Source organism: Lissotriton helveticus, chromosome 7, assembly GCF_964261635.1.
Source record: "Lissotriton helveticus chromosome 7, aLisHel1.1, whole genome shotgun sequence".
In the NCBI taxonomy this organism is placed as follows: Eukaryota; Metazoa; Chordata; class Amphibia; order Caudata; family Salamandridae; genus Lissotriton; species Lissotriton helveticus.
Window position 1 is genome coordinate 157,202,233 of NC_136068.1, and position 25,898 is coordinate 157,228,130.

The 25,898-nt window shown below is 44.6% G+C and overlaps 1 protein-coding gene across 1 annotated transcript in view; it reads left to right on the top strand.

The window, feature by feature from the left end:
• LOC144768973 (piezo-type mechanosensitive ion channel component 2-like) overlaps nt 1–25,898 on the top strand; it is a 700,333-nt gene that overhangs the window by 379,945 nt on the left and 294,490 nt on the right. Inside the window, exons 24-25 of the mRNA XM_078652965.1 lie at nt 4,301–4,505; nt 5,784–5,885. Coding sequence (XP_078509091.1) covers nt 4,301–4,505; nt 5,784–5,885 — 307 coding nt within the window. The remainder of the gene's footprint in view (nt 1–4,300; nt 4,506–5,783; nt 5,886–25,898) is intronic.

Consider the following 25,898-nt stretch of genomic DNA (forward strand, 5'->3'; position numbering starts at 1 on the left):
TGTTGGAACTTGTGCAAACATCCTAGCTCCTCTTTAAATAATTGTTTGAACTCTTCACAAATGTTTTCACTCTTTTGGGACCTGTCTGTGAGCAAGACCGGTTCAACACTATTGGGGTCTAAGATGATACCCAGCTCTTTTTGGTGGACCCACCCAATTAAGTTGGACCCTGATTTCAGCACATACACCGTCCCATAAGTTTCCCTGTCCTTAAAACGTAGCTGCACTTTTTTCATGCCTACCAGGGGTATTATTTCTTTGTTGTATCCTGTGGGAGAGATGTCAGGCATTTTTAATTCATTCACATTGCAATTACTCAAAGACACAAAATCATCTTTGTTAAGTAAGGTGAACGGTGAACATGAGTCTGCGTACATTTCTACACACTTGTTATCAATGAAAACATCGCACTTTGGATATATAGAGTTTACAGTACTATTTAGATCCTTTAATTGCTAAATTATCTTACCACCTCTCTGCTCTATACACTTTACCTCCTTACTTGTGTCCCTCTCAAAATTTCTCTCCTGATCTCTGGTGTGCGGTTCTCCATCTCTACATACTCTCGCGAAATGCCCTCTCCTATTACATTTTTTACAGGTAACATACCTGGCCGGCCATTGGTAAAAAGTTGCAAAATGGTTATTGCTGCCACACCTGTAGCATTTGGGACCTTTCTCCTTTGTTTCTACCCTAATACTGTTATTCTCTTTTGACCTCACCTTGTACACTTCATTCCTGTCCTCCTCATCATTGATAGAAGCCACAACTTCGCTGCTAGGTTTCATTTCTTTAATGCATCTTGCGGTATGCTCAACTGATTTAGCTATTTCAATAGCTTCCCTTAACCCTGGGTTTTTCGCCAGTAATTTCTCTTGAATGCGTGGGTTATTGGTGCACCTCACTAGTTGGTCTCTTATGAGAGAATCAGTTAGATTGCCAAACTCACATAGCTGAGTTAGACCCCACAATGATGCAATGTAATTTTGCACTGATTCTTGTTTAGCTTGGCATCTCTTCAAGAACTTGTGGCATTCTAACACCGCATTCACCCTGTCCCCAAAATGTTTTTCTAATTTACTCATTGTCTGCTCATAAACATCTATGTCTCCTTCCACCTCCCCCTCCTGTACTTGCATAGGCAGGGACTCATACACTTTGCGCCCCTGAATGCCCAAATTATGCAGCAAAATATGTTTTTTCCTTTCTACCTTGTATTTCTCACCCCCTACCGCTATTAGGTGTGACTCGAACAATTTCACCCACTCCTAACTAATTTCTGGTTCACCTATATCATTCAAGAAAGGCGGCTGTTGACTCATGCTTGCTGCAGCCATGGTTACCCTAGATGAATAGACAACAGGAGGATGGACACTAAATACTATATTTCCAAGGGGAGACTAACTTCTGAACTAGTTCTGGAAAATGAAATACACCAATCAAATACACGTAAATATTTGAACTTTGTTATACAATATCACATGGATTTCCAAGGAGAAGACAGGAATACTTCTTTAACCCTAATACAGCTTCCAGAGAAAAGTTAATGTTCCTGTCCAGAGGAGGATGCACTTGACAGTATTTCTATTCCACCATGTCAGATAACATGCCGTACACTCACCACCTTGTGTACAGTAGAAGAAAGTACAACACGGATAAGGATCCTTGCTATTCCTTGAGGTGACACAATAATCCTCGCCCGCAAAATATCTACCTTACAACTTCCAATACCGAGCTGGATACACTTTTAATTTCACCGACAGAAATACTTCCTGGATTACAGAAGCGTCCGGCCCTCAATAGCTGGAGCGCCGGTTTCAGTCAGCTGACCCAGCGAGCGTCCTGACTGAACTTAGGCTGCTGGAGAACGCAATGGCTGATGACAGGATTTGCCTTCCCGGCTACGTCGACGCCTGCCTGACTATCTTGAATCCGGAAAACTTGACTGGATTTTGATATGCGGAGACGATGACGGTGACCTGCTTCTACTGGCGTTGTTCCGCTAGTTCAACCACCTGAAGCTGTAGCTCGACTCTTCCCTCTGACGTGCCTGCATATGGCTGACACTACGGACGCCTCACACACACCACCTTGAGGCAAGACTTCCACCAACAGAAATCACAGGTACGTGGCAATGGTGTTCTGTAACCCGCCCTTTGCCAATTCATTCACACTTGGTTGACAGCAAAGTCACTTTAAAATGCCTTGGTGCGCTGCTACTAGCTTATGTTTTTTAACGAGCACACATCAGTATTCCTCCAACTTCGGGATATACGAGTGCATATTGAAATACGTCGTGGATGACAATGTTAACGTACACCTCCGGAGACCTTCAGAAGACACGCTGATCTATTACTTCACTCTCTCTCTCGATACAGTACTCTACTACGGGATGATTTTCCTTGCCACCCACGCTTTTCCGTCTTCCTTTATTTTTCCCCAAAATACATCTCAAACGTACTCCAGATTTTTGTCACTTCTCGTTAACTTCCCCACGTCGCTTGCAGCTCTGGGAACACTCTTTACTCTAATACCTCTTTACTTCTATAATCTGCCAAAAGTCCTCCTTTCGCCTCCTTCCCTCGTGTGGAGAGAGTACACAAAGGGGAAATGGTCAAGTTCTGCCCCCGTCGCCAGTGTAGGAATTCCAAAAGTGAAGACAAGACACCAAGATTTCTCAGGACTAGTTTATTGACCATCCGCTCTCCTCACTGAAGAGCGCACCAACATTCCACTGACAGCTTCAGGGCAGGGGATACCAACTGGGACAGCAGGGGAGGGGTGGACGGAAGGTACCACTGGGAGATTAAAGTTACAACAGCGGTGTTGTGCGTCTAAGTGGCGTAGGCTGGAGCGGACAAACACGTTTGGGGATGGAGCGGACACACACGCGTCGGATGGAGCGGAAAAAAACGTTCGCGGCTGGAGCGGACACAGTTCGCAAATTGCAGTGGCGTCGGCTACAGCGGACGAACACGGTCGCAGCTGGAGCGTGTTAAGGTACATATTGCAGTGGCGTCGGCTACAGCGGACAAACACGTTCGGGGCTGGAGCGTGTTAAGGTACATATTGCAGTGGCGTCAGCTACAGCGGACAGACACGTTCGCGGCTGGAGCGTGTTAAGGTCTTAAAATAAAAACAAGTTCGCGGCTGGAGCGTGTTAAGGTTTTGAAATACAGTATTATTACCTACCCGAACCATTGAAGACATTCTGTTTTCATGCCCGGACAACGTCGGGACGGGCTGCTAGTATATTATAGATGCCTATATATCTGGGCTAAGTATACCCTGTTTTATGAATGACTCCCTTGTTGGCCATTGACTTCAGTTGACTAACCGATATCAAGCCTCTGTTCCCAGATCCTAACATTCCATAACATTAGACCATTACATACACCTTCCCCAAACTGCATCCCTTGAGGTGAGTCAAATAATTCCAAACGATAGAGGCGTAAGAGAGACAGCTCACCTCAAAGAACAGTACCGTGGGCTGAATAGCTACACCGCAGGTGGCTAATAAAAATGTAGACCACTGTAGCTAGAAGAGATAAATTACTTAAAGATTTCTACCATTTTGTTTTGCTTTTGCTACAGTATTTTAGTCTTATTTTTAAACCTGGGTGGAGCACTAAGCTACCCTTGCGGAGTGTGCGTAGTTTGCTCAACTACGCGCTACGCGAATTGCAAATAGCACAGTGCAAAATCGCGTAGCCGGCATTTTGTGCTCGCTCGTGGTCCTCAACGTCAAGTTGGCGATCGCGAGCGAGCAAAACACCATCCCGGCGAGACATTTTCCTCGTTCGTGATCAGCAACATCAAGTTGCCGATCACGAGCATGGAAAATAAACCTCCCGGCGAGATTCTCAACGTGGGGAGGTCAGGTTTCTCATTGCGAGTGGTCGCGTATGCTTGCTACCGCTCATGATGAGAAACTACCAGTCCGCGTTGAGAAAGCTGCCACCCAAGTACTTATCTACTCGAGCGGCAGAAAACGACCGCTTGCACTGTGCAAGATGCCGTTTGCAATGATTGCACAGTGCGGACAAGCATCCGGTACTGTGCAATCAGTGCGTTCAGCATTTTCCCTACCGCACTACGCAGTTCACGTAGCTACGCCTAGCTTGTGTAGTGCAAAATGCACTCCGCCTAGCTACGCGTAGCGCTACTACTCGAACTACGCCCAGGGTTACTTATTTTCCCAATCCTCATTCTGTAAATGTATCATGTTCATGGAACTAGGAGGAGATACATCATATTACAGATTCATATTGATCTAAAAAATGTCCCTGTGTCTTTTCAGATATGCTTTGTTGCTGCTGTTAATGTCATCGGACAGCGAATGGATTTTTATGCGAGCTTGCATGCCTGCTGGCTGTTGTATATCTTGTACCTGCAAAGAAGGAAAACAATAGCGGAGGTGTGGCCAAAGTACTGCTGCTTCATTGCCAGTATTATGACTTTCCAATACTTTCTCTGCATTGGCATCCCTCCAGCGTTCTGCGTAGGTAGGTACCAAACAGTGAAGTTTAATTGCATGCATCCTTGAATCCAAGAAGGCAGATTGTGGTGTTAATAGAGAAAAACAATGTTTTAAAATAATCATAAAAAAGGTCCTATTCCATCAAAAGTGCCATTGTAAATTAATCTTAGGCACCCTCTTTTAAAAACAGTTTTTAAGACCAACACAACTTCAGCCGCCACCACATCAGACACAGGGTAAATAGATAATTGGAGTCCTGTGAGACTGTTCTAATATTAGCTTGAACTAATGCAATAGAGATATTTAGGACACCTATGTATGCAAGCAAAACAATAGGGCATGATTCACAAAGGGCCTCCGCCACAAATTCAGAGGCCCTTTGTGAATCAGGCCCTAGGTGTTTTGGTTGGGTGTAACAACATTATTTCAAAATGCGACAAGTCCTAACATTTTTATAATATGGTCACTGTCCATAGCAGAGCAGATCTTCAAACTAGGTGATGTGTTTTATGAATATCATTAAACTTATGAAATACATTCATAGGCAAAAAGGGACACCTATCTTGGTTGTGTGGGTTAATTAGGCATGGGAATGGTTACATATATTGTATTTCAACATTTTCACATGCATTTTATATGTATTTTATATGTTTAATGCAAAAACCTTCTTTGGTTGGAGGTGTACATGAGGTGTACATGGGCACCTGAAATCCATTATCCAAGCCATTTGAGGTAGTTGGTTTTTTTGAAGGCCTGCCAAGAGCTTAATACATCAAAGGTAGCATTTCAGGGCTGGGCTAGTCTTCTTCTTTAGACTTGATGAAATTGGTACTCTTTTCAGCTAGAATTTGTGACTCAATTTACGTGATTTTAAAGTACTAGAGAGTACTTGCTTTGTGACTACCATGCTGCTTAGTAACCTTTGAACGTTTACCCTCCAGAAAGAGTGAAACCTATCTTTTCAATGAATATCTTTTCCTTTAAAACTGATGAGCCAAAAGCCACCCTTCCTGTTTGGTTTACTGCCAATTTTTACAATATCTATATTCATTTAACTTGGCACCAATTCAAAAGTGGTTGCTTTATTTTACCTGTTGTGAAAAGGAAATTGTCAGATGGACCATGCACCCATGCAGGTATTGTGGGATAAACACATTATAAATGTCCCCATTGGTCTCTCTTAATTTTTTTATTCTGTACACAAATTAGTTCCACTTTTCAAGTCTATTATTACTAAGCAGTAATGACTTTGAAATACATGTAATACTTTGCAATGATGTGGGTGCATATTCTTCTTTAACAGATTATCCCTGGAGGATTCCAGGCTTGAGAATGACTTCTAACCTCATCAAGTGGTTGTACATGCCAGATTTTGCCAGGAGACCGGATGCAGTTTTTATTATGTGTAAGTAATGAGAAACACTAGACCTCCTAAATGCATTTTACCCCGTAAAATAAGACACAGAATTTCAGCATAGATTTTCTTCGGTATAGATTATGTGCATACTTTGATTTTTTTTTAAATGTGTGCAACTGCCTTTTAAAGCAGTAACTACATTATGATGGGAGTGACGGAGTAAGGGCCATTGGAGTTTGACCTCTGTGTCAAACCCCAAAAAGCAACCCAATACAAAGGTTGTTTTGCACGGTTGTATGTTTTTACAACACATTCCGTTGCAACGCATGCCTTTACCACGCATGCGTTACAACGGAATGATTTTTTAACGCATAACCTTTTCCTCTAATTCTTGCGTGGTGACGTCGTACGCCGTTAAGAGGAAACAGAATTTTTTTTCCGTTTCCTCTTAAATGACGACGATTGCCTGCATAATATGACGTGATTTCAGGTGAGGTTTTTATTTGGGGGGGAGACCCCTCCAAGCCCCCCCTGTTTATTTTGAACCTTTACCACATATGCCTTTACTACATATCTCGTAGTAAAGGTATGCGTGGTAAAGGCTTTCGTGTTAACCACGCATGCGTTGTAATGCATGCGTGGTTAATGTATTCGTGGAAACGGCCGCGTTGTAGTGGCCGTTTCCCGTTTTGCACCTCTGGTTTTGTGGAATTAGCACACGTCAAACCAACAACTTAAAGTGTAATTTCTCTTCATCTACTCCAAAGCAGATATCTCAGGACTTCACTGAAAACTGTGGATAAACTATTAACTAGTTGCCTCTGATTGTTACGGAGGTAAAAAGGAAATTGGCTTTGTCATGGTCATGTATGCCTACTGAAATCTGTGATCAGAGAATGTAAACAGACCTCTTAAGAAAATTAATTAACCACCAGATGTTAAACCATGGAATTTGCTGGAAACACACATCTATGAAGCAGGTGCTTCAATCTCATAAGCTAAATTAAAATGCAGGTTCTTTGTGACCAATTTAGCAAGCCAGAACAGCTTAACTATCACACTTTTCCTTGATGCCGAATTTTTGGGTGCAGAATATGTAAAATGTTATGCACAAGCTGACTGTCATTTGCTCAGCCTCTCGTGACTCAAACCATTTTGTTCCCTTGCCCTCTCCAACAATTTATGGATTCCTGGAGTAAATGTTTGCATTTCCAGTACTGGACCTTATAAAAGATCACTGCTTCTGGGAAATCCTCTATCTCCCCTAGAAATGAAGACCTCTCTTAAAGCCATAATATTATCATACCATTTGCTTGTAATGCCTATTCCTTGATAACATATGTATACTCTTTACAGGTTAGATTAAACTATCCCATGACAAATAACTACCTGACATCATTGGTGCCACTGCAACTACAGAGGTGTGTCTTTGCACACTCTGGCAATCCCCAGTGATTAGGTTAGGATCTCAATGATGTGATTTAGGACCTCAATGCTGTATTTTAACTTAAATTGGTGACAAATATTCTTTTATGGACCAGACAAAAAGTGATTGTAAATGACATCTACGTCTTCCCCATGGCCCTCCACCACTCTACTGGTCGTTCCTGCCTCTTCTACTCTCCCAGCTTCCACACTTGTATCTGCAGGCTCGTGCAAATCAGTCAGCCTCATCGCCCATGCAGCCAAATTGTCCTCTAATTTCTCATCCCGCACATTTCCTTCTGACTTCTTCTGCCACTGCCCACTTTGACATATACCAGAGGAATATATGATGTTACTTAGCATACCGTTACTTCGCAGGTATGTACTTCAAAGTTTTTACTTCGCAAATACCATTACAGCGCATGATTTTAGTGCGTATGCTTTTGCTTCGCAAATATATACAAATACATAAAAAATGCTTTTACTTTGCAGTTATTTATTACGCATACCGTTACAACACGTTATTGGTACTTTGAAACAAAAAATGTATTGTAATAGTTACCTATCCGCTGGCACGCACCTGAACCATAAAATACCCCCTACACCCCAAACCCCTATCTCACCCTGACCCCTAAAAATATCCCTGCCCCCCAAAACCTAAACACACCCTGAAACCCAAAAATACACCAGCACCCCAAAACCTAAAACGCACCCTGAACCCTAAAAGTACCCCAAAACCTAAATGCTAAATTTGCGTAGTAATGGTAATACGAAGTAATGACCGAAGAGTAAAGGTAGAATACCATACCAGAGCCAGTCTGTATATCTGGGGGGCACTGCACCAAGCCACTTTATAGCAATGTGCTGCTTTGTGAGCAGTAGGGTCCAGTAAAATAAAATGTCGGCTACATTTCTTCTTTGCTGGTGCCAGAATGAGACCCAACAATACTGCCTCTGGCGTGAGCAGTATGGTCCGTCCAGCAACTCTGTTTAGGTACTATTATCGATTGGCACTGCCATACCATGTGCACAAGGTTCACTGCGGGAGTCCCGCAATGGGCACACAGGTCCAACCGTGTGGTGTAGATGTTATGATAAGTCTTGAATGAGTGATACGCTTGATGCGTATAATTATGTTGTATCAGTTTAAATTACGCGTTGGAGTTCACCGTCTACACTCCTACATGCACTTTTCCCAGTCCTGAGTGGACACGGTTTCTTCCAGGCCCCCCTCCCATTTCACATGCACTCTATGAGTTATCTTTGGCAAATGTTTCCTTAATGAACAGTAAATTGCGCGATATCAGTCTATGGCCCCCTGCCATTGCGAGGAGCGTTGTCAGCGTTTGTGAGGGAACTGGCTTCGCTGGGAAGCAGGGCTGTATCTCCTGTGCCATTGCGGAGATCTTTGAAAACTGTATATACTGCCCTGTGCCCAGCGCAAAGGATTCTATTGCATCTTTCTGTGTAACAAACTGGCCTCCGAGATATAAGTGATGGGTCTAAGATTGGTTGTTCCCTAGTTCGATCGCTCAAGACATTTGCTGGCCCATCTCCAGTTTTGTCAACCACCGGCACAGTGCGAGTGTAATTTACTATCTTGTTGGCTTGGGCTGGCTGTGCCATCTTGTCTTTTACAATGATTGCCTATGCTTTCTCAGGGTCCCATGCTCACCAGCACTAGCTTGCCTGTAGCCTGTAGTTCGGAGACCAGCACACGGTCCTGGGGGAAGAGATCACTTCCTTAGCCTGTTGGTGAGCACTTGAGGCTCATCCCAATCTATGGCCCAGGTTCTATCCAGCTCCCGCTGCTGTCTGGAGGTGCTCGACAGGTGCATTCACTAGTTCAGTTCTACTACAGTGCCCCGGGCCAGTCCTTTCAAACCGCACCCCTCAACTGCACTGTTCCGATGGGGTTCTTGCACATGGACTGGGCACTCTCCTGCCGCACAACCAGCCTCTTAGTGGAGTGGTGTGGCTCACTGGTTAGGGGCGGCAGACCCGTAAGCAGAGAACGGCCCGGGACCAGGGTTCAATTCCTGACGCGGCAGGGTCGTGGACGAGGGTCAAAACGGACTCGATAATTCTCGGCTCGGTGCCTACTCTAACCAGGGAACACACTCGGCAACTCTGGGCATTAAGCTTGCCTCATCTCTACAACGGCCCCCCACAGATGCCGGGGATGCCTGGTTTCACCTTGGAGATACCCAGAAAGGGACCATCTCACAGGGAAAACCAGGACGGGTTCCCCAGCGGTCTTCAGCGCCAGGATACTACATGGAGTCGCAGTGCGCTGTACAAGTACACCCACATTTACATTTACATTTAGTCAGTGGTGTGGGGGTCAGTCAGCCTCCAAATCTGCAGTTGGGGAGCAGCTCTGTCAGGCCCTGTTCAGACATTTCGGCACAGCCCTGCGGGGTCCCCACCTCTTGTTTTGGTATCCAGGCAATCCAGACGTCAGGCGCTATGTGTGGTATCGGGGTGGGAGCCTGCATGAGGGGAGGAGAGCCCCCACCTCCTGCAACTGCCGGCACCCACTGTTTCTCACTTGCAGTCTCTGCCCCTGTTAACGCGGGGTTTCTAGAACACAGTTATTGATCTAGACCCCCATTTCCGGTCGACTGGAACGTTGGTACCTGTCATTGAGTAAAAGGAAATCCACTACTAGGTCAATCAATTAAGAACTTAAACCACTCTAAAAGACCACTTACTAGGAAAAAGTTTAAAAGTTTATTGTAAAACCAAAAATAACTGGAGATACAAACATCTCAGAATAAGGTTCAAAAGGTATACAGGTATCACTATAAACAGGAATTCTCTAAATGCTCTTAGTCTACAAAAGAAAATTATTAGGAGCAATTCAAATGTCATGAGAGTTGCAAGAATAGCTACAAGTTGCAACCTGAGAGTCATTTACAAAAAGGAAAATAATACAGGTTAGACTGTCCCTACACTAGACTAAGTGACATCCCTACTTAACAAAATCTTAACCTAAAAAGGTGTCAGCAGTGGTGACTTCCAAAGAAGATCACACACTTCTCTTAGTCTCCTTTGTGAATCGACCTCTTGCAGTCCACCTATCTGCCTACCCATCCGCTCTCTTAGGCTCCTCAGACCCTCTGCTCTAACTCCACCCAGGGGTGCTGTCCCTAATACAAAATCACATTTCCAATAGGAACGCCCCTCACGTGGTATCGGTTCTGGCGGCAAATTCCATGTTGGTACTCCTCTGGACCCTTCGTTAACGTTGACCTTGCTTCCCAGGCTTCTCTCCGGCAGGACGGTACCCCCAGGAAATTCCTGAAGACTCCTACAGGCCTGTGCCAGGCTCTCTTGAACAAAAGTCTATTCATCACTTTCCTGATTAGGCCCTCTGCTCGCACCTGCAACAGACACTCGTACTGTGGGCCTCAGATTCCGACCTCCACTGTATCTTCTAAGTCGTAAAACATCCAACAGGCTTCACAGTTGTGCCTAGCATGACATTTCTCTAACGAACACATGCAGATCAAAGGAGATGACTTTGTCTTTTCAGGCCTATTAGGGTTACATGAAACGGGCCTATGCATCCTGCAAACAATTAATTTCTTAGCTTAAACAGTAATCTAACTTATAGCATACTAAAGTTATATAAAACGTCTAAACATTTTTCAGTTCTATTAGTCAGTAATTCTTTGCATGATTAACCCATATCAGGAAAATGTATTAGCTTCATGTACTCTTTGTAAACTGCCATGTGGCCTACACATTTCTACGTTTAGCAGAATTACAATTTCCCTTACGGTCACATAACACAGGATTTTAACATCATTCTAACAGCACTACATATTCCATATTAACTTCTCATACTGATATATGTACTATCACTCTAATTAAACTCATATATATATATATATAGTCACTCTATAAGTCGACACTCTTATGTGATGTATACTAGACTAACACAACGTGCTTGTAAATATGATGCACTTATACAATTTCTTAAATTGCGCTCTCTCAGTCCCCCCTTTGATGACTTTTAGTAGTCATCACCATCACAACACCATCCCTAAGGTATAGATTGAATCAAACTGAAGTCGTTGCAATACCCCCTCACTTCATCGTCTCTAGAGCCTTCAAACTCCTATATTGAGTATCCTGCATCGCAGTTAATCTCCTCTCCTGCTCTCTCATGGATCTCTGCAACCTGTTTGATCTATACCATTGGTACAGCCGCACCAATCCCCACAAAGCGATTATACAAATCACTATTATGATGATAGGTTTCAGTATATACCAAATGAAACTCTTTCCTAAATTGGCAAACCAACCTCCAACCTTACGCATTCCTTGACCTACTTTCTCCCACACATTTATCTTTGTTAAATCCTCTATCTCATGGTGAATTTCAGTAATGTTCCGTATGTATTTTTCCAGAGGTTTTGAATTGTCTGGAATGTAAGTGCAACATTCCTGGACCTTCAAAGCCTTACAGACTCCTCCCTCTTTGGCTAACAGGACATCTAGAGCAAGTCGGTTCTGAAGAACCATTGCCCTTATCAATTGCATTTCACCCTCCACCAGCATTAAGGATCTAGCAGTGCTGGCGGACAACCTATCTACAACTGTTGCCAATCTTCTGATTTTGATGTCATTGAGTATTATCCCCAAAAGAGGCATGGTAGCGCCAAATATGTCTCCAACTATCTCCTCTTTGCTCAAATCTCTCCTTTCCCTAACTTGCTTTCCCCCCTCTATGATTTCTATTTCTTCAGCATGGTATATTTTGGGGAAGACAACTGCCAAGTAACACGATCCATACCAATTATCTGGCAGTTTCACATACGCATTTCTTCCACATACAAAATATACATTTGGGATCACCTGCCTTTCCTTCAAAAAGTCCTTAGAGTAGTACTCTAATTGGAAAGCATGTTCACAACTTACTTCTCCCACAAACACATTCTCGTAATAGGTCTTACCCCTATATATACACAGTTTCCCCCTTTTCTCCCGATCTAAAGCTATTGGACCACTGCTACCCTTTCTTTGGTGTGACTTTTCTTCCTCGGTCCAATCTGTTTTCCATTGGCCTGAAGCCTTTAAAATGTTCTGTCTCCTGTATCGATCATCCACCTGTCCTACAAACTTTTTCTCAATTTTTGACACTTTACAAGTCAAATTATTTCTCCTGGCATGTGAAGTATCTAAAGTTCTCCATGGAAGGAAAAATTTCTGTAACCTGTCTTCACTCTTGTAATAATCCCATTTGTTCAGATGTTTGTAGTTTGGAACTTCTGGTAACACGGAATCGAAGTTCGAGTAATAGTACTCGAACCCGTCTCGTTCATAAAATATGCTCAACAACAAACTACATGTGATTCCATATGTCAATGGAAGATGATGGTACCTAATGCCTTCGTCTACAGATGCTGGCAGCTTCATGCAGACGTAGCAATTTTTAGCCTCCATGGCATCTATATACTCATAAAGCAGTTTAGCATATGCATTCAATTTAAAGTTCCCTTTTGATGCATCTATGTGTAACCTATGAGTCTCAGCTACTAGTAAAACTCTTTCTTTCTCTGTGTTGTCCCCTTGTTGCCCAGCGGTAGTAGGTTTCAGTTTCGACACAATTTTTGTTTCTTTCTTTGCTTTCGCTTCATTTTCATGTCCCACTACATATGATATAGTAACTACTAAAACTATAAGGGAAATCACTCCCACTAAAAGTGTGCCTACTATGCATTTTGCCCTGCGGTTCGGGTTGCCAGCCTCCATGATTTCAAACAGTGTAGTTCCAGTCTTCCTCCACAGCACAATTTCTCTTTCCTCTGCACAGAGTCTCTTTAGGGAGCACACCTGGAAGCTGATAATTCCCTCCGCAAGATCAGTCTTTGTGTTCTATAGCAAGAGACAGCCCTAGCTCTTCTCCATGTACAAATGAAATTCCCAGATTTTCTTTCACCTTGACGCTAGGTTGTCTCTCAATCCAGTTATTCGCAAAGTCTTTACAAAGTCTCTAGCAATCCGAAACTATACGGTTACCAAGAACTCTCATCACGCATTCTAATATTTCCAAACGAAGAAGGAGCTCCTCGAGTATTGGAGTCCTTGAGCAGCAAACTGGAAATTCTATTTTGTTTAGAACCAATTCTCTTATTCCACTCAGGAGGGGAGGGTAGACGATATTGAGTGTCAGCAACCCCTCGACCTCTATTCCTGGTATCAGCAACTCTATTTCCACTGTTATGATGGGGTAAATTCTGGTCAGGGTCACTTGCCTCACCCTCCCAGTTCTGCGTGCTTCTGACATCTGCAGCGAGGTAGGTCCACTCAGGAGTAGAGTATCTTCTGCAAGGCACTCGCACCCTCCTAGATCTCCTTAGACCTTCCTGTTCCTGCTCTTGTACATCTTCGTCCAGATCTGAGTCTTCGGATATAGGAGCAAGGGTTTCCTCTCGAGCTGGCTTCAAGCTGGACCTTCTTCTTCTTTCAGGCCAAGTAGCTGCTCCACACTTTGTCCTCCTATTTCTTGTCCTCTCACTCGGTTCTTGCTCAACCTGGACTTGATCAGTGTCTGAGTCGTATTCACAGCAACTTTTTCCTTCAGTGGCAACTTCAGTTTCACTGCCGTCCTGTCTTTCTTCTTCTGGATCTGTAACGCTCCCAACTTCTTCAGACACCCCCACAGCTTGACTGATCCCCTCTAGTGGTTCTCTGTCCACTGCGGAATTTTCATCTTCCAGAGGAGCTGTTTCTTCTAGAGGTGCAGGAACTCTTCGAGTATGGGAGGCATGGATCCAATTCGGCAGTCCTCCGCACTTCACAGCAGTATTCGTGGTAAGGATGACCTGATATGGCCCCTTCCAGCGCGCGTCCAAGCAATTCTTCCGGACGTGCTTCTTCACCACCACCCAATCTCCTGGGCACAAGTCGTGGCACAGGTCTCTGGATGATGGAACCTCAGCAGCCTGCACCTGAAGGGACACAGAATGAATGGCGTCAGACAGTCCCTTGCAGTAATCCAGGATCAGGTCATCTGTAATGTTCAATAAAGCAGTTGTTGGGACAGTTGGAAGCCTCATTGCCCTCCCCATCAACACCTCGTGCGGAGAGAGTCCTGTCCTCCTGTCGGGTGTGCTACGCATACTCATGAGCACCAAGGGCAAAGCATCAGGCCAACCTAAAGAAGTCGATGAACACACTTTGGCTATACGGGATTTCAAGGTACAGTTGATCTGTTCCACGATACCTGAAGCCTCTGGTCGATAGCTACAGTGCAACTTCTGATCAATGTTCAATGCAGAGCAAAGCATCTTCACAACTTCGCTGTTAAAATGAGTTCCTCGATCAGATTCCAGAGAGGCCGGCACCCCGAAGCACGGGATCAATTCTCTAAGCAACAGCTTTGCTACTGTGAGTGTGTCACACCTACGTGTAGGGTAAGCTTCAACCCATCTGGAAAATATGCATACAACCACCAGAACATACCTAAGGTGGTTACTCTTTGGCATCTCAATGAAATCCAACTGCATTCTGTTGAAAGGCCCCCCAGACCTCCCAATATGACTCATGGTAACTGGTGTTCTTTTCCCTATGTTCAATTGTTGACAAGTAACACATCTCTTACAGACTGATTCTGCTGCAATCCTAAATTTAGGGCAATACCAAGTCTGCCTAAACACTCTCAGCATGGCATCCCTTCCTAGGTGTGTTGGACCATGTATCTGTCGTGCCATTGGACTCACTAATTCCTCAGGTAACACTGCCCTTCCATCTGCTGAAACCCAAAAGTCCATTTTACTTCTCACGCAACCTGCTGTTTCCCACGCCTTTTTCTCAGAATCCGGTGCATTCTCTTGCATGTTTCTCAAGTCTTCCCAAGTATCAACAGTCTCTAACATCATGTTTAATTCTGTCTTTTCCTTAACTCCCCCTACTTCCACCTCCGTGAAAGAATACCCTTGTTCTGCACAATAGCGGGCGACTTCATCTGCATACCTATTACCTTGTGACACAAAATCTGTATTTTTGGTGTGGGCTATGCACTTGACAATTGCGATTGCAGCTGGACCTTGTAATGCTTCTAACAGTAATCGCACAAATTCCCCATTTCGAATTGGCGAACCAGAAGAGGTCATGTAACCTCTCTGAGACCACAATTGCCCAAAATCATGAACTACACCGAAACCATATTGGCTGTCGGTATAAATTGTGACTCTGATTTTGCTACCTGCTATACAGGCACGGGTCAATGCAATGATCTCTGCCACCTGAGCGGAGTGTACTCCTTCCAGGCAAGCGGCTTCCACAACTCCTGTAATGGTGCAAAGAGCATAAGCTGCTCTCAACCAACCAGTATCATCTCTTAAACATGAACCATCGACAAAGTAAATTTCATCGGGGTCGATCAATGGTTCATCCACAATATCTGGTCTTGGCTTCGTGCATAGTTCAGTCACATCAAGGCAATCGTGATCTTCACATTCTTCGCCTTCTATATCATTAGGAAGTGGCATCAATGTTGCAGGATTCAAAACAGAGCACCTCTTAAGGGTCACGTTCTCTGCAGCAAGAATAACTTGCTCATAGTGCGTGAGCCTACTATTGGTCAAGTGCTGTGTCTTGGTCCTGGTCATTAACAATTCTACAGAATGCGGGACATACACCACTAATTGATGTCCCATCACAATGTTCTCACACCTCTCAATGCTGACACCTGTTGCAGCAACGGATTTGAGACATCCGGGCAACGCTGCGGCTACCGGATCTAATGTAGCCGAAAAGTATGCAACTGGTCTACGGGCATTTCCATGAATCTGTACCAATACTGACAAAGCACAACCCTCTCTCTCGCAGCAGTACAGTGAGAATGGTTTCTCGTAATCTGGCATTCCCAAAGCCGGAGCACGGCACAAATCCTCTCTCAGCTGCAGGAATGCCATCAAACAATCGTTGTCCCATGGTACCGGATCACTCACCTCCTTGTGCGTCAGTTTTTGCTTTCAGTGAAAAATTAGCTATCCACTGTCGGCAATAACCAACCATTCCTAGGAACATCCTAACTTCTCTCTGTGTCGTAGGCGCGTTCATCTTCATGATTGCCTCTATCCTGTCTGGAGACACCTTGCGCTTTCCCTTCTCTATCCGGTGACCCAAATACTGTACTTCTGTCAGACAGTACTGCAATTTGCTCGGAGATACCTTGTGTCCATTTTCAGCTAGATGGTTCAGCAAGGCAATAGTGTCTTCCCTGCAATCTTCCTCTGTTCCTGACGCAACAAGTAGGTCGTCTATGTACTGGACCAGAACCGAGTTCTGTGGCAGTACCAGACTTTCACGGTTTTTCTTCAGCAGCTGATTAAAGATTGAAGGGCTATCTGTGAACCCTTGGGGGATTCGACACCATGTTAAGACGCGACTCTCCATTTTGAACGCAAAAAGGTACTGGCTTTCTTCATCTAATGGAATTGAAAAGAAGGCCTGACAAAGGTCTATCACTGTGAACCACTCAGCTTGGAATGGTATCTGAAACAATATCACTGATGGATTCGGTACCACTGGACAACATGAGACAACTATGTTGTTAATCTTTCGAAGATCCTGTACTATTCTGAACTTCCCACTAGGTTTCTGCAAACCCATAATCGGGGAGTTACATGGACTTCCCACGATCTCTTTCAGTATTCCCTGTTGGATCATAGAGTCAATTACAGGTTTTATTCCTGCAATCGTCTCTTGGGACAATTTATACTGAGGCGTTCTTGGATATTCAACATTTGGTTTTACCATGATTTTCACTGGTTCCACCCCTTTAATCAGTCCTATCTCTTCTCCAGTAAAATCCCATACCTCCGATGACACTGCTTCTCGTAAATCTCGTGGAAGGTCCTCCACAGTCAGGGTGGGGTACAGTTCTATGCATGTCTTCGAATTTGTGATTTTAAAGGTAGCATCATCGTCTATAGTCTGTACCTCTACTCCCTGAGGTGTGCAGTATATGGTGCAGTTCAGCTTGCACAATAAATCCCTTCCTAACAGACACACAGGACTTGAATCACATACCACAAACTGATGCTCGTTGGTGTAATTTCCTATTTTCACTGACACTGGTTCTGTCACAGGGCTAGTCATTCTCTTATTTGCAACTCCTACCACCTGAATTGTTTCCCCTGACATTGGTAGATCTGGAACCACTGCCGATCTCAAGGTTGATCGAGTAGCTCCCGTATCCACCAAAAATGTCGTAGGACACCCTGCTATTTCAGCCTCAACAAACGGTCCTCTTTGATCCACCTCTAGAACTGCCCGAGGGTACAGTCCTCTTCTTTGCTCACATGTTGTCCTGTCAATGGGTCGATGTAGTAACCCTTTTCTTCATCTAGAAAGAGAGGCATTTGTCTATAAACTTTTCCCCCAGTCGCAATCTTTGGTGGCTGCGGGAACTGAGCTCGTGGAGCCGAAGTCCCTCCTTTGGCCACCTTGCTCTTTGAAACTGTCGCCCCTTGAACTGGGACCTCTTGAACTTCCTCCTCTGTTTCTAGTTCTCCTGTTTCAGGGTTATAGGGACACTCACGTCTCCAATGCCCCACCTGGTGACACTGGTGGCACTTTGTCGTTTTCTTCAATGTGGCAAAGTCTATTCTAGGTCTCGGGCTTTCCTCATTGTCCTTATTCTGTCCATTCGATTTCCGTACTATTGTCCCCATGCCCTGTTTCTGCTGTCCGCCTTTCCCCGCCGACTGCATCTGCACCACCTTAAGCTTCTCCTTCAATTTCTTTGCCTTAGAATCTATCTCATCGCTACAGTATCTTGCATACCTCAAAATTTCATCCAACGGTTTGTTTTGCCAACAAATTAAATGTTGCTGAATCATTAGACAAATATCAGGTCTTAGCCCCAAAACGAACTTCGACACAAACTGTCCTATATCCTTGGGATCCATTACATCTAGCCCACTATATTGTCTGAACGTTTTCAGCAATCGTTCATAATATTCATGAACTGTCTCTTTGGGTTCTTGTCTTGTTCTGTCTATCTTTACCCAGTCTATGTCCTGCGGTGGCACCTTATCCTTCAACCATGTAATCACCCTTTCGTATTTTAACATCACACTTTCTGACGGTCCATTAGTAAGAGCATCCCTTGCTGGTTCTGCAGTTGGCCATTCGACACTAGTCTTGCATGCCGTCCACAAATCAGATGGGACCACAATGTCAAACAAGGTGTTCAAATCAATCCACAATACTTTGGAGATTTTAACGAACCTCTCTACCTGCTTATACCACTCAACAGGATTATCCCTTAATTTTGGAAATGAGTTTGTAAATGCGGCCAAATCTCCCCTACTCCAGGGTACATGTACATAATTCCCATTTGATACTTCTCGCAACGGAAATGCCTCCATCTGCATTAGCCTTCCCTCCAGAGTCAGCACACTCGTGCTCCGTCTAACAGTACCCCTTTTGGACCACCTCTCCTCCCATTTGTCCAGATCTCTCCACGTTCTTATTCCTGCTATCAGTTCCCTTATGTGTGTTTTCAATCCAGTAGTCCTCTTTTCATCTAAGTCCTGATCTGTATATTGTAACCTATGGTTACTCTGTAGTGTCTTTGTTCTGGACAAATCTACCATATACTTGTCTGCCAGTTCAGACAGTTTCTCATGAGTCGCTCTTGCTTTTCGAGTAACATCTTTTGCTATAAACAACAATTCATCTTGTTCGTATGAGTCAATCCTTTCTAAGGGTAGGGTGCCATCTATGATCTCATCCAAATCAGATTTTAAGCTAGTGACATCGAGTCTTTTGGTCTTCATTGCAGCTTTCAGTACACTAACTGTAGGGGGTCCATTCACCTCTCTCCCATCCCAGCTCCTAGTCCTACGTCTAGGTTCAGGCGAGTTATGGGGAGTCCTCCCATGCTCCCACCTCTCCAGGTCCCATGCCATTCCGTCCCCTCTGGGTGGATGATGAAACACTCCATTGCCTCTCGTAGTCCCACATCCCCCATCCTGCCTGGTTTCTCTAGGTGGTTGGCAAGACATCCCATTTTTCCCCATTTCTTCCCCATTTGCCTGAGGTCTCTGAGCACTCGACGTATTGCAAGACCCTTCACTGTTCCCACGACTCCAGTGCTGTATATTCTCATTGGGCGCGTGGTGAGTGCACCTAAACCTTTCCCTATACTCCAGTACCATTTGGTCTCCACCTTTTTCCAAGAGACGAGACATCTCTTCACACTCCGCACTTCTGTTCCTTTGCTCCTGGCCATTTCCCCCGTCAATATGACGTATAAGTCCTCTATTCTCCTGACTTTGACCCTCATACTCTTGACTGCTTTCGCTTGCCCCACAGTGAGATACTGTCCCGTTGCCTCGACTTCCCCTTTCAGCTTCTGCTCTTGATTTGTTGCTTGGTGTTTCTGTAGACCCATCCCATTCTCTCAAGTCTGCTCTTAGCTCTGTATAGGTTTTCGGCCGTGGTCCCCTCAGGTCCATCGGTCCTCTTTGACCCCCCTGATCTATTACGGGACCCACTGCTGAATCCAATGGGGTGTTCCACGTTACTGGTCCTGGCAATTTCTTCCAGGCATTTGTTGTGTTATTCCTCCTTTCCATCTCAACCCTTCCTCTGTCTAGCCGTACCTGCTCTTCCTCTCTCCCATTCTCTGGGTTGTAAATCGACACTATAGGACCTATTGTAACAGGTACTTGAAGAGCATCTGGCAATCCATGAGACTCAGCCCTCTCTGTTGCTGGCGTCTTCTGCACCACAAACCTTCCGACTACACTCTGTACAGCACCATATTGGGGCGACCCTTCATCCTTGGTAGGCACCCAATCCGCTATAGGGAGTGGCCTATACCCTTCTATGCCAACCCTATCTTCCTTTGGGAGCCCCGCACCTTCTGTCTCTCTATTGTCTGGAGGCGGTCTGTCCATCAACAACCTATTTATTAAGCCGTCCTCCGACTCACTCTCATCATCCTCTTCCATGGGTTTCTTTCCTCCTGTAACCTCCCTCATGGGGTACAACTTCTCTACCTCAATCACCTGTACCCTCCACTTCTTGGCTTCCTCAACCCATTTAGCATCCTGCACTGCCTTTACTGATTGCCGTACCATTTCTTGGCGTCTGTTCTGGTTCCTGTCGTGCGCCGCCCTGATCCATGCATTAAGAGCCTCGAACTGTGTTGGTCTAGGCAAAGGTCTCGATGAGGACATGACTGCTTTTAGCTGATGCAACACTTCTAGCCTAAACGTTCCGTAGTTCGGGAAAGTCAGTTCCTCGTTCCCTTCTGTAATCTTACTCCAAGCATCAAGCCACAGTATAGTATGCAATCCAACATTCGTTGCCATATAATGAGCTGGCGTACCCTCCGGCGGGGCCTCTTCCCCGTAATATGACTCCCTTCTCTTTCTCTTAAAAATCTCTCTCAAACATTTAAAACACTTCATGTTTAAATCTACAAAATTCCTATTTTCTCCGCGTTTGTTTATTTCCTGATGACAATTCACCAATCACAGCGCTGTTTTCGCTAACTGGCCTATCCCTGCGCGGCTCCTCGCCGACGTCACACCAACCGCCCTATCACAGCGCGGCTCCTACCGACGTCACTCTCCCCCTTTCGCAGCAGTTCCCCTCCTTTCTCCTCTCGTCTCCCGGTCATGCACGCGTCCCATTCATACTTTGAAAAATGATTACTTCCGACCAAGCGATCACTTTCCTTGACTGTACGTCCACAGTCTAACTGTAGTTGTCGCCTTAACCGACGAAATGTCTTTCCGTGTACGTCCAGACAATCGCCTTCTCTGATAGGTTACTTGCACACGGCAACTTTCGACCTGCGTCCGTTGCCCACACACACACTCATACGTTCCCCCTATCTCGGTTCCGCGGGCGATCAATGGTACCTCATGACCCCCGTACTATGGTCGACAACTACTCTGGGTGTTCGATACACCAGGACCACTTAAGCTCTTTACTTAAGATTTTACCAGGTTGCGCGCGCTCACAACCCTCTCTCATTCACACTACAGGCATTCAACTCCGCATGACATTTACAATACAATTACAACACAAAACACCGCAATCTGTCCACGCATGACCCTTGTTATACTCACTATCGTCCGATACTGCTGCTTTTCTCTCGAGCCGTCAGCACCTTCTTCGGCAGGCCACCTCTCGAGCTCTAGGGACCTTGGGGTAAACTAACCTAGTCTAGATTACCTTCCTCAAGAAGATAACCATCCTCATCTGCTACCATCTGTTAACGCGGGGTTTCTAGAACACAGTTATTGATCTAGACCCCCATTTCCGGTCGACTGGAACGTTGGTACCTGTCATTGAGTAAAAGGAAATCCACTACTAGGTCAATCAATTAAGAACTTAAACCACTCTAAAAGACCACTTACTAGGAAAAAGTTTAAAAGTTTATTGTAAAACCAAAAATAACTGGAGATACAAACATCTCAGAATAAGGTTCAAAAGGTATACAGGTATCACTATAAACAGGAATTCTCTAAATGCTCTTAGTCTACAAAAGAAAATTATTAGGAGCAATTCAAATGTCATGAGAGTTGCAAGAATAGCTACAAGTTGCAACCTGAGAGTCATTTACAAAAAGGAAAATAATACAGGTTAGACTGTCCCTACACTAGACTAAGTGACATCCCTACTTAACAAAATCTTAACCTAAAAAGGTGTCAGCAGTGGTGACTTCCAAAGAAGATCACACACTTCTCTTAGTCTCCTTTGTGAATCGACCTCTTGCAGTCCACCTATCTGCCTACCCATCCGCTCTCTTAGGCTCCTCAGACCCTCTGCTCTAACTCCACCCAGGGGTGCTGTCCCTAATACAAAATCACATTTCCAATAGGAACGCCCCTCACGTGGTATCGGTTCTGGCGGCAAATTCCATGCTGGTACTCCTCTGGACCCTTCGTTAACGTTGACCTTGCTTCCCAGGCTTCTCTCCGGCAGGACGGTACCCCCAGGAAATTCCTGAAGACTCCTACAGGCCTGTGCCAGGCTCTCTTGAACAAAAGTCTATTCATCACTTTCCTGATTAGGCCCTCTGCTCGCACCTGCAACAGACATTCGTACTGTGGGCCTCAGATTCCGACCTCCACTGTATCTTCTAAGTCGTAAAACGTCCAACAGGCTTCACAGTTGTGCCTAGCATGACATTTCTCTAACGAACACATGCAGATCAAAGGAGATGACTTTGTCTTTTCAGGCCTATTAGGGTTACATGAAACGGGCCTATGCATCCTGCAAACAATTAATTTCTTAGCTTAAACAGTATTCTAACTTATAGCATACTAAAGTTATATAAAACGTCTAAACATTTTTCAGTTCTATTAGTCAGTAATTCTTTGCATGATTAACCCATATCAGGAAAATGTATTAGCTTCATGTACTCTTTGTGAACTGCCATGTGGCCTACACATTTCTACGTTTAGCAGAATTACAATTTCCCTTACGGTCACATAACACAGGATTTCAACATCATTCTAACAGCACTACATATTCCATATTAACTTCTCATACTGATATATGTACTATCACTCTAATTAAACTCATATATATATATATATATAGTCACTCTATAAGTCGACACTCTTATGTGATGTATACTAGACTAACACAACGTGCTTGTAAATATGATGCACTTATACAATTTCTTAAATTGCGCTCTCTCACCCCCAAGGCTACGGTGGCATCCTTCTCACTGTCTCTGTTACCAACTGACTGACCTTTTACCTAGTTACAGTACTGCTAACAGGACGTGGGGTTTTCCCTGAAAACTAGCCTCATCCATTATGAATGAGGATTCTTGGAAACTCAACAGGACTACCATCTCCTGCATAATAACTATGTAGAAGGGTCATTACTTCCGTCATCCTAAGTCTGACATGACACAGGAAGGTAGATCCCCTGAGGGTACCACTTTGGGTATATAAACACCATATCTTTGCTGAGACATGGAGAGGAGAAAAAGGACTTCCATGCTGACACACTGACGCAAGACGCTGAGGTTACTGCATGCAGACACTCCAGCTCGCAGTGGTCTGACATCCCTCGCAGGGTGTCCATCTCGAAACCAAGACGGGGTCCCACTGTCTATCACTTCAGGTAATGGGGTTGACTTTTTCCTAGGGGGATTCTTGGCTTTACACCTACATACATGCTAGGTACACTTAGGTACATCTAGTTAGGGTCGCATCGTAGGAGTACGCATTTTTTTGTCATGTATTTTTATACCTGCCTGTGTTCATCGTTTTAGCACTATGGTCGAAATCTACCATCCTTTTACTCTGTTGGTGCTTATAATCATTTATATCTGTTTCTGTCTAATGGTTGTTTCAGCACACCTATTTTACACTAGAATGAGGCTGGTTCAATAAATCTTATTGAAAACGTCCCCAACGTTTATTCGGTGTATCTCTCTGAGACAAAGTGAGCACGAGTGACTGAGCAAAAAGTATTGCACTGTTTCCACGATCCTTGATGGGGCAGGGTTGTCATGTTTGATAGTTGCCAAGAACTATTCTCTCCTTGGTAAGAGGGGTTTCTAGTGGCACTGTAAGCTAGCTGGTATACAGGCAAACATACCTGGTGGAAGCGTCTGGAATCAGTCTGGACACCGATCCCACAGTCTATGTTGTTTAAACGCACAGATCCTGTGTAGGTTTATAGGAACCACACGAAAACGCTGACAAACTTTCCTTCTAACGTCCAGCACAAAAAGTTCCATTCACAGTGGAGGAGGCCACAAGGAGCATGAAGAGCATCGCGGATGGTCTTTGCAGTAGCGTAAAGAGCAGGCCAGGCATTACGGACAGTCGTCACTGTTACGTAAAGATCCTGTCAGGCGTCATGAACGGTTGTTGCCAGAGATTCACATTGGTGATCACCATAGGCTGTGGATGCTGTAGCACTAAGTGCAGATCTCCCATTGCCGGTCGTCACCAGTCATTGTTGGTAGTCGCTGCAGCACGAAGAGTCGGGTTCACCAGAGCTTCACATTGGCAGTCAGCATGGACAGCAAGATCTTTGCACAAATGGGCCCCTTCACTGTTGCGAAGTCCAAAACTTAAAGATTTCTTTTTTTTTTCAAGGAGGAGCTCAACTGATGATGTAGAAGCCTAAAAGCCTAAAACAAATAATAAACAAATGATACCAACACTCTGTCAGCACATAAGATGAATAGAATGTATTATAGGTTAACAAGATAAGACAAATACGTGCAGCACGGAGATAGTCTGCATAGCCACTGAGTGTCTGAAGAGGGGAAGTTTCTCACAGCTTTTATTGATACAACCCACAAAAGGAAAGAACGTCATTATGCATGTAATACGTTAAGCATAGGATATTTATTAAATCAAAGAAGGACTAAGCTGTGTGATACCTTTTATGGTCTGAGATATACTGTTGCTGCCCATGTGTCCTGAGTACGTGACACTCCTTTCTTCACCTTTAACAATTCCTTATACACTTTGCTTTTCACGTCACTTGTTGCGCGCATATCTCTCAGAACCAAATCCCACCCCAAAATAACTCCCACGCTTTTGGCCTTATTTTATTTCCTTTCAACTTCAGCATCTGTCTCAGTTATGAAATGTATTAAAGTCATAGGTCCAGTGAATCGGAAATTGCAAGTCCTGTTGTTTAGCTGTCTGATCATGCCACTTGTGTATAAAAAGGATGGAACCAAGTCCTTGGCGTGAGGGCACGGGATATGCTGGGGAGTCCTTCGGTGGAGATGGCTGGCTACTATTCAAATCACTCTTACTTAAAGTGTTACCTATGCTATAATGAGTGATCAGGTGTGATGTAGTTGTGGTGTCTACAAGCACTGACCCTACTTGAGTTAGTGACAGTTCAGTTATACTGGACGCAAAGGGACAAGGAATGGTGCGTTGTTTTTATGACAATTGACACAATGGGAGGACAAACATTATCGCATACCTTCAGCCAACCTGCAGCTTTTTAGAAGCAGAGGAAGCCGCAGAGGAAGCCGTCTATCATTCAACAAACAATGCAATTGCTACTAGTTCCCCAAGGCATTCACAAGTGTGAAAGGGAGAAAATGTCTTGGGTGCTGGTAGCCTGGCAGTACTGGCGTCCCAAGGAACAGAAGAGAAGGCGACAGGAAAGGAGGAAGGATGGACACCATTGCGTTCCTGTTACTCCCCGAAGGGTGGGGCTAGACAGAATTGAAGACCCCTCGGGCGGAGCCGTTGGGGGCGGACATTCAAGACTGCCTGTAAATCTGATTATTTGTTTAAAAAAACTGTTTTTAAACTCACCTGAATCAAGTTGCTATTTTAATTGGGAATTGTTCTCTGTCCTTGAGCTGACGCACTCACTGATCTCCTCCCAGCGGCCTCAGCCAATCGGCCGGTACGGGGTGGAGCGTGGAGGCGAGGCCGGGCATTTAAATCTGACTGTAGCGCGGGGAGAGAGCAATTGTATGTTTGCTGCTGCTGCGCGGACCACGTCAGATAGCGCTGCCTGTAAATCTGATTATTTGTTTCAAAAAACTGTTTTTAAACTCTCCCGAATCGCGTTGCTATTTTAATTGGGAATTGTTCTCTGTCCTTGAGCTGACGCACTCGCTGATCCCCTCCCAGCGGCCTCAGC